The 8,808-nt window shown below is 58.8% G+C and overlaps 1 protein-coding gene across 1 annotated transcript; it reads right to left on the bottom strand.

Moving 5' to 3' along the window:
- Positions 1-1,401: 1,401 nt before the first annotated feature.
- On the bottom strand, positions 1,402-8,598 carry SAXO4 (stabilizer of axonemal microtubules 4). The gene is made up of 13 exons (XM_061203457.1): positions 8,490-8,598; positions 8,205-8,322; positions 7,790-7,943; positions 6,644-6,772; positions 5,987-6,050; positions 5,435-5,547; positions 4,971-5,030; positions 4,773-4,859; positions 4,308-4,421; positions 4,129-4,223; positions 2,285-2,449; positions 1,680-1,771; positions 1,402-1,472 (listed from the first exon to the last, which is right to left on the bottom strand). Exons 1-12 carry the CDS (start codon positions 8,596-8,598, stop codon positions 1,693-1,695), a joined length of 1,287 nt encoding a protein of 428 aa, XP_061059440.1. The 3' UTR covers positions 1,402-1,472; positions 1,680-1,692.
- Positions 8,599-8,808: the final 210 nt, after the last annotated feature.

Raw genomic sequence — 8,808 nt, 5'->3', positions numbered from 1 at the left:
CCCAGGGCCAGCAGAGCTGTTCCACAGACTCCCACTAAGGGGCAGGGGTAGAGGTGGAGGGTGGGGACCAGCTGCTGGACCACTGAGTCTGCCCTCCTGCATGCGGGGCTGGGCTGCAAGGTGCAGGGGACATCCCCGGCCGGGGGCGGCTGCTGCCTTTCTGTCCTGTGCGACTTCAAGCAGCTCATGCACCCTCCTCTCTGGGTCCAGGTTCTTCATTTATAAAATAAGGGGCTGGTGCTAGCAGGGCCACGGCGTACAGTTGTACGGTTGTGTACTGCACAAAAGCACCTGGCAGAGGTGACGGAAGGCTCTGAGAGGCAGCTCAGATTCCGCCTTGCAGGCTGAGGGCCCCGCTCTCAGGCTGCAGCACCTGGAGAAAGAGGCTTTTTTCTTCCCGTAAGACTTTTGCTCTTTAGGTCCTGTGCTCACATGGGGGCGTCTGCCTAGAGGGAGCCTTGTTCTAATTCTCACAAAGGCACTGGGGCACCAGCCTTTGGGACCAGCCACCACCCCTCCCAGTGTCGGTGTCCGGGGACTCCATCCACTGCTGACCCTCCTCCATCCATCTCTGGAGAGAGATCTCTGCGACTCTTCCTGCCCGGCTGTCCTCCTCTCTCCTTTATTTATGTGTGTATGAGTGTATGTACGTATGTATGTGTGTGTGTATGTATGTGTGTATGTGTGTATGTATGTGTGTATGCATGTGTGTATGCATGTGTGTGTATGTGTATGTGTGTATGCGTGTATGTATGTGTGTGTATGCATGTGTGTGTGTATGTGTGTATGTATGTGTGTGTGGGGTGTATATGTGTGTGTATGCCTGTGTGTATGTATGTGTATGTGTGTATGCATGTGTGTGTGTGTGTGTGTGTATGTATGTATTTATTTAACTTCTTGGCTGCGCCGTGTAGCATGTGGGATCCTAGTTCCCCAACCAGGGATCAAACCGCGCCTCCTGCGTTGGAAGATTGGCAGCGCAGAGACCTAACCACCAGACGGCCAGGGGAGTCTTCCTCTCCTCCCCTTTAAACCTAGAAGGGCCCCCGGCTTTCCTGCTTTGATCCCCTGCCCCATGCTGTAGACCTACCTCCCGCCCACCTCCACCTCGCCCCACTCTGGCCCGCCTGCCCCTCCCTGGGACTTCCTCCCTTCCACACTTGACGGACCGCTTAGCACAGGTCCTCGGAGACCCCTACACGGGAGAGGAAACTGAGTCTCAAGAGTGAAGTGTCTTGTCCAGAGCGTGACGGTGAGTCCAACCAGGCCTCCCTGACTCCAGACCTGGCCCTGGCCCCTCCAGCCCTGCACCCGCTCCCTACCCTCACCCCTCCTTTCCCAGCCCCCTCTGACCGCTTGGACACTGCTCTGCTTCACTGCTCTTTATTTCATTAGGAAAGTAGCCGGGGAGCCCCCGCGGGAATGTGGGAATAGGGACAGTAGCCAGCTCCTGTCCCCTGGGGTCGGCAAACCTGTGCAGACAGAGATGAGGCCTGAGGGGCTCCGGTGGTCTGTGCACTCTCCCCACCCCGAGACGCCCCTGATCTCCCACCCCCCGCTCTGGGGCTGGGGTCCCCGGGCAGGGTTGGCCTGACCCAGGGCTTAGGATGTGGGGCTGGTCCACGATGGCCACCCCTGCACGGGGAACAGCTGTGGGTGGAGGTCCCCTGGCCCCTTACCCAGGCCTCAGGCTCAGAGGGGCGCCGTGAAGCTGCTGCCGTGGCTGCCGGGAGGCGTGGCTCGGTAGAAGGGGTCGGCCGAGACCAGGGTTCTGCAGGAAGGAGGGGATGCGGGTGAGGGAGGGGTAGGGGCAGCGAGCCCGGACCTTCTCTTTCCCCCCATCTCCGCACGGGGCCAGTGATCAGCTGGGATGGCCAAGCCACAGAGAGTCCTTGCCGGCCAGCTCTGGGCCATTATTGGTACAAACGGGATTTCTGAGGAATTGGATTGAGCAGAAAGGAGTCAGAGAGAGGCAGAGCCACAGTCATTCAGCTTTGTCCCCACACACCCCACCCCACCCCACAGCTGGCAGGGAGCAGGTCGGAGCTGGCCAAATGCCTGGAAACACGAGCGCCCCGGGGACTGGGTCAGCGGGGGGAGCAGCCGGGCAGAGGGAGGGGTCGCTGGGCAGAGGAGGGCAGCAGCCCCGTTGGGCAGGAGAGGCAACGAACAAACCAGAGAGAGGAAATGGGCCTCTCAGATGGACAGACAGACGAAGGAGGGAGGAGAGGCCGGGGAAAGGCCTGGATGCAGCACAGGACAGAGCAGGAGGGGGGTGTGCTACCTGCCCACGTGGGGATGCAGGCGCCGCAGGCTCTCCGTGGGGTTGGGGGTGGCCTCCAGGCGGGTGACCGGCTGGTTGAGGGCATAGCCTCCGGGCTTCTGGGGCTGGACGCCACCTCGAGTCCAGCCTTCACGGTCTAGACCCTTGGGGATGTTCTCGAAGTATCTAGGACACAGCAGAGTAGCTGGCGGTAAGCTGGTCCCTGTCCGCCTTGGCAGCCTCTCTGCTCTTCCAGCAGGAATCTTGGCTCCAGCGGAGCACAGGCTGCCGCAGCTCCTCCAGCCTCCTTGCCTTTGCCCACGCCATTCGCTCTGCCAGGAACTCCCGAAGGCCCTGTCCACTCACTCACCTCTTACCCTGGAAGCCTGCCCTCACTCTGCCCCTGAGCTGGGCGCTCCTCCTCTGTGCCACCCCTGAGGCTGAGACAGCACTCTGGAGTGTAAAAGACTTTTAAGAGATGCCATGCCTCCCTCCCTGGCCTGTGAACGTCTCAGGGAATGGGAGAGGATGGGGGTTGGGGACCCCGTCGCATCCATTTCTCTCTAGGCGTTTGACTTTTTCTTCCATTTTGCCAATTTTCACTGAGCACTGGGCCGGGTTCTGAAGGTGCCAAAATGAGCAAGATGTGGGCCCAGCCCCTGAGTTTACAAAGGGGGTGCAGAGAGAAAAATGAGAAAATCAGTGATTACAACCCCTGGGGCTCTGGGCCCATGAGGAAGGAGCGGTGTGCCTGACACCTGCTGAGCGCTCAGGAAACCAGACAGGCGGGTGGGGGAAGGAGAGATGGCTGGGCCTGAGGGTCTGCGGGAGCCTGGGGAGGGGCAGGAATACAGTTGTCCCCCAACACCCAGAGTGAGGCTCCGCCCCTCCCCCTTGCCCTCTGCGGGAACTGGAGCAGCCACATGCATCACGGATCTGCTGTGAGGCTCAGGCACCACTTCTACCCTCTGAGCCTCAGCGTCCCCATTCAAAAGAGGGAGCATTTAGCTCCAAGGGTGGGGGGGAGCAGGGAGAGCACCCTGGGAGATGGAGGAGCTGGGGGGGAGCAGTGTGGGCGTGGATGACACAGGCTGACACACAGGTGACAGAGGCCAGGAGGGGAGGCTCTTGCCTAAGAATTACACCTCCATTATCCCACTCCTGTGATGCCCTCCCCACCCAGTCCTGGTCTGGGTAGCCTCCCCCATGACTCTAGGGCCACTTCCTCCTGGAAGCCTTCCCTGATGCCCAGGACACTCACTCCTTGCCCAGGCTCACACAGCACAGAGCTTACCTTCTGAGAGTACATGGAGCCCACCTGCCATGGACTGGATGTAGTGTCTTAGCAGATGCCCTGTTGCTCCACATAGACCCCATTGTACTCCCTTATTCCTCCCCTGTCCACCAATGGCCTGCACTGCATCTCTGGGAAAGCTGCCCTTGGGTTACTGGAGCAAGGAGGTACCTGGGATTTAATATCGCCCCTGGGGACAGCCCTTAACCAAGGATCAATGGATGTGGGGTACAAATACCCCAGCTCTCTCGTTCCTTGGCTGGGATCATTCTGAGTTGTGTGTTTTGCACTGTTTTCTAGAGTCTCCCCATGGGATACCTGGTTTAATAACACACTGTTGTTGGCTGCCATCCCTTCCCCACCCCATTACCCCCATCCCTGACACCCTTAATAAAGGGCTCACACCCAACTCCTTGGCTTGGGGTCTGCTTCTGGGGGAACCCACATTAATCAAGTGTTGGCCTTCTTCACTCATTACTGTGAGCTCATTACTTTTCCCAGTCTCAGTCTCCCTGTCTGTAAAATGGGTCAGCTTCACAGCCCCAGATGTGGGTAGGGAAGAGGGGCTTACCCTTGGTTGTAGGTGGTCAGGTAGCGATTATCCAGGTCAGGGTCATAGGGGCTCCGGACATAGCTGGGGTTGTTAAGGCTGAACCCTGTGGGCTCCTGCACCAGAGGGATAGAGAGGGGACTTCTCAGGTCAGGAGGGGGTGGGGATTTGGGGCGGGGGCTGGGTACCCCAGGCCTTACCTTTTTCCCCATGGTCTCCCGGCCAAGCAGGGCAACATTTGTCTGTTGCATCCTCTGCAGGGGCTGGAATTGCCAGTGGTTCATGCTGCTGGGTTCTGGGCCGGAAGGGGGCACCTGCAAGGGACAGAATCACAAGGGTGGCCAGGTGGCCAGGGTGAGGCAGCAGGATGGAGGGAAGGCAGGCAGAGGCCCATGCAGCCTCAACCGCCCCAGCCCCAGGATGCGTCCCCCTCCAGCCCCACTGAAGTCACCGCACGCCCCTCACTTTCCAGCCCCTGGGCCTTCCCCCCTCCACCCAGGGGTCCTTCCCCCCTCCACCCAGGGGTCCTTCCTCTGCATCTCCAAATATCCTGATTCTTCCCATATTGCACTGCCCAGATCGAATGCCACCGGGTCCAAGAAACCTCCTTGTCTCCTCCTCTCTGAGTGCTCCCTTCTCTGAGGGAGCCCCCCGAGGCCACTCACTCTGGGGTTCAGAGTCCTCTCATTCACTCGGCTGAAGCCGGTCTCCCGCTCGGAGCCTCTGGCCAGCACCGGCAGGAACTCATCCCCCTAAGGCAGCAAAGCAGCCCCTGGCACGGCTTCCGGCACCATCCCAACTGCCCCACAGGAGGACCTCAGGCTGTGGCACAGACATTCCCCTCCAACCCTGGCTCAGCTTACGTGAGGATGGGTCATGGGGAGAAAGTCTGACTTGGTGACACTCCGGCCGGGGAGGAGGACCTGGAAAGAGGCCACAGAGGAGCATCAGGCTGCTCAGCTGCTCCTTTGTCCTGAGCACAGAGAAGGGCTCAGCACAAATGGGTATAATTGGACTTACAAAGGAAAGGGGAGAGTTTGGGAAGAAGGGAGGGGAGGGCACGATGCTGAATGGGAACCAGCAGGCCAGCGTTCTTGTCTGAACTCTCAGTGACCTTGGCTATGCTGCTTTTCCTCTTTGGGCCTCAGTCTTCTCATCCAGAAAATGGGGGAGTTGGACCAAAGTGGTGGTTTTCGCCCAAGCTCTTTCATATTGTGTTTGGGCAAAGGCTTCTGCAGCTCATATATATATATTTTTAAAGCTAGAAACCCCTGGACTGGAGAGCTTCAATCACCTTGAAATTCTAGTGGGGCCCAGCCTGACTTACCGGCTCCCCAGGGAGGGCCTGGGAGGGTGGCTGGAAGATCACGGGGTTCTTGTTGGAATCTTCGGTTAAGCCAGTCTCCTCCTTGGCCCCAACTGATTTCTTCTGCAAGAGATCTGCAAAAGACAGCCCCTCTGTGCTGGCCTGGGACCAGCAGGCCCCACCAACGTGGCCACCAGTGGCTCAGTGTCCCAGTAGGTGGCGGGGCGGGGGGGGGGAGCTGGCTCCAAGGATCTGGAGGCCTGAGCCGCCAGGATCATGGGCAACAGGGGGACTCCAGAGTCCAGGGCAGAGAGCAAGAGAGGAGAGCAAAAGGAAGGGCAAGCCTCAAACAGCCCTCCTAAGCAAGAGAGTTGTCTTTTGGAGATCAGCAGACCTAAAGCACAGAGGTCAGCCCAGGGAAGATGGTTTCCCCAAGCTGCCGATATGTCCTTCCGTCTTCCGCTGGTGCCTTCTTAGCCCTGTGCCAGCTCTGGGGTCCCTGGGGGTCTCTCCCAAGGGTCGGGGATAGGGAGGTGTAGTGGGAGGCCTGAGCTTAGACTCACACCTGCCTACCTGGCTGGTTTGAAGGCTCCTTGAGATACTTGGAATTATACTCGGAAGTCATGAAGCGGGAGCCCTGGAACACAAAGAGTGGAGCAACGGGGGACACAAGGTAGACCAGGGCCCGAAGGCAGTGGGGGCAGTGCTGGCTCTCCGGTTCTCTGTGCTTTGAGTAGACCTGCATGCTCCCACACAAATCTCTCTCTGATCAGGCATCACAGTGCCAGAAATTCCACCAGGAGAGCACAGTTCCTCCGTGACAATGAAAACTAAGTCATATCCCACGCTGGACTCCAGTAATGAACAACAGGACCCAGAGCCCCTGCGACCCAGAGCGGGAGGGGCCCAAAGAGAGGAGAGAGGCTGATGGAAGGAAATGGGTGCTCACAGTACACTGGGCCCCTGGATGGGATCAGGAGACAAGGGAGCTCAGGTATTAAATCCTAAGATACATGTAAGGAAGCCTGTGAGGACCACTTTGCTGCTGCCTTGGAAATACCAAATATCAAATCCTCGGCTCGTCCCAGTTTTTTTGAGTGTGTGTGCCCTGAGCCCACATTTAGCCGGCTGCTTGGGTGAGTCAGCACAGAACCTGTCTTGAGGAAGCGGGAGAAGGTGGGTCTGGCCCCTCTGCCCGGCCCAAGGCCCTCATCGGGGCCACCCACTCACGTGTCGGGCATTCTCCCACTCCAGCGAGCCCTTGTTCTGCTGTTGGTGGAGCAAGGGCACTTCTTTGGGCTCCAGCCCCTTGATGGCCTGGGGCCCATAGTCCTGGGTGTCAAAATGGACCTTCCTGACCTGGGAGGAGGGAGCAGCCAATTACCCTCCAGGTGAGGGGATGGCAATCACTTCCTGACTCTGATTCTGCCCTTGACCCCTACAGAGTATCTGCACAGCAGCCTGAGGGGTCCCTTTACGACGAAGCTGGGCCATATCCCTCCTCTGCTCAAAGCCCTGCAGTATTCCCATTGCACTCCGGGTAGGATCCCACGTCCTGACAGCGGCCCACAAGGACCTAAGCTCCTCACTCCGCTCCAGCCACCTGCCTCCTTGCTGTCCCTCCTCCCATCAGGTGCTCCCACCTCAGGGCCTATGCACTTGCTGTCTGCATTGCCTGGAATGCTCTTCCCTTACTTTGCATCCGGAGGAATACTGACGTCCCTCAAGTTTTTGTCTAATGTCTCCATAGTAAGCTCTTTTCTAACCCTCCTGACTTGCAGGTCCAGTTCCTTCACTTCTGCTTCACTCCTTGCCTCTTCCCTGTTATATTTTTCCCCCAGCACTTATCACCTTCAAAAATCGAAGAGGTGTTTAGAACATATTGGTTGCCTGAATGAATGAATGACAGCATCCATTCTGGTGGTGGTGATGATGATAAGGATGATGGTCATACAATGATGGAAATGAAGAAGATGGGGATGATAATGACAAAAGTGAAAATGACAACAGCAGTGGGGATGGTGATGCGGGCATGGAGATGTGGATGGGATGGTGGAGATCATGGGGAAGGGGATGGGGTTGGGGTGGGGAGGGAACAGGACGGGAGGTGGGGATGGTAGAGATGATGATGGTGACAGGAATGGGGATGGAAATGGAGGGGGAGGTGATGGGGGATGGGGGTGAGGTCAAAGGTGATAAAGGTGAGGGGACCCCAGCCCACACTGTGGCTCCTCCATGCCCAGTCATCTCAGCCTTGACCAACTCTTGGCAGTGCAGCCCCACCCTCTGGAGGGATCCTCACCCTGTCCACCCTCTAGCCCTTCCTCCACCCCAGGCTAGGGTCCCCCTCTGTCCTGGTCCTGGCCCAGCACTGACCTCCCTGGTGGGGGTGGCTTCCCTGGCCTTCTCCCAAGAGGAGCCAGGGTGGGTCTGGTGCATGTTCCAGGGCAGTGGGTATTTGCCATCAGGCACCTCCAGGGGACGGTAACTCTGACTGGTCACGGTCTGGAAATTGTTGCAGACTTGTGCCCTGAGGGTGGGGCAGGAACAGGAGCTATTACCACCAGGGCCACCTCTCCTTGTCCCCTGGAGGCTTCCACCTCCCTCAGACCTCCCACAGCAGCCTCGGGAGTCTGCTTGCCTTTGGGCCCCAGGCTGAGGACCAGGCCCTGAGTCCCCCAGGACGCCGGACCCCATGCGCGGAGCCTGGAGTTGGTCTGATGAGGTCCGATGGCCCTGAGGGCTAAGGCCCGGGAGGGCAGGCGGTGAGGAGGGGTTGGACCGACTGTACCCCATAGCCGGGTTGTCCAGGGCATCGAGATTGGGTTGGTATGAGACCACGGGCCGGTAATTTGATTTGTAGCCTGTGCCTTGGTGACTGCCCATGCGGGGCTTGAAATCCTCCCGACCTGCCAGAGGGGAAGCAGGCAGACAAGACTCAGGGTCAGCAGAGTGGCAGAGCAGTGACCAGGGCTTCCCAGGCAGGACCAGCATCCCCCCGCACCAGGGGTCTAGGAGGGCGTCCCCACTCCTGCCCCGTGCCCTGGGCATGGCTCCTACACAAAAGTGCCCTCACCGTAGGCTGTGCAGTAGCTGGTGGCGTAGAATTTCAGGGGGTCTGTGCAGCCCCCCGAACTCATCTTCACATAAGGGGAGACAACCCCCAGGGGGAGTTTCCCCATCATGATGCTGTGGGGCAGGACCCCCAGGGGGCCTAGGAAAGAAGCACAAGGAGCCCCATAGGTCTGGCAGCCCAAGGGTCCCGAGCCTGCCCCAGGCCCAGGCTGCGGAGACCACAGAGGAGGTGATGGAAGCCCACACAGTGGCCCTTCCCCCAGGTCTGTGCCTTTCCACCGACACCCACACCCTAAACTGAAGAAAGGACTAGTAGTCAT

The sequence above is a fragment of the Eubalaena glacialis genome, chromosome 10 (genome assembly GCF_028564815.1).
Source record: "Eubalaena glacialis isolate mEubGla1 chromosome 10, mEubGla1.1.hap2.+ XY, whole genome shotgun sequence".
In the NCBI taxonomy this organism is placed as follows: domain Eukaryota; kingdom Metazoa; phylum Chordata; class Mammalia; order Artiodactyla; family Balaenidae; genus Eubalaena; species Eubalaena glacialis.
Note: the sequence above shows the minus strand (reverse complement) of the source record. Positions and strands in the feature narration are given on the sequence as shown.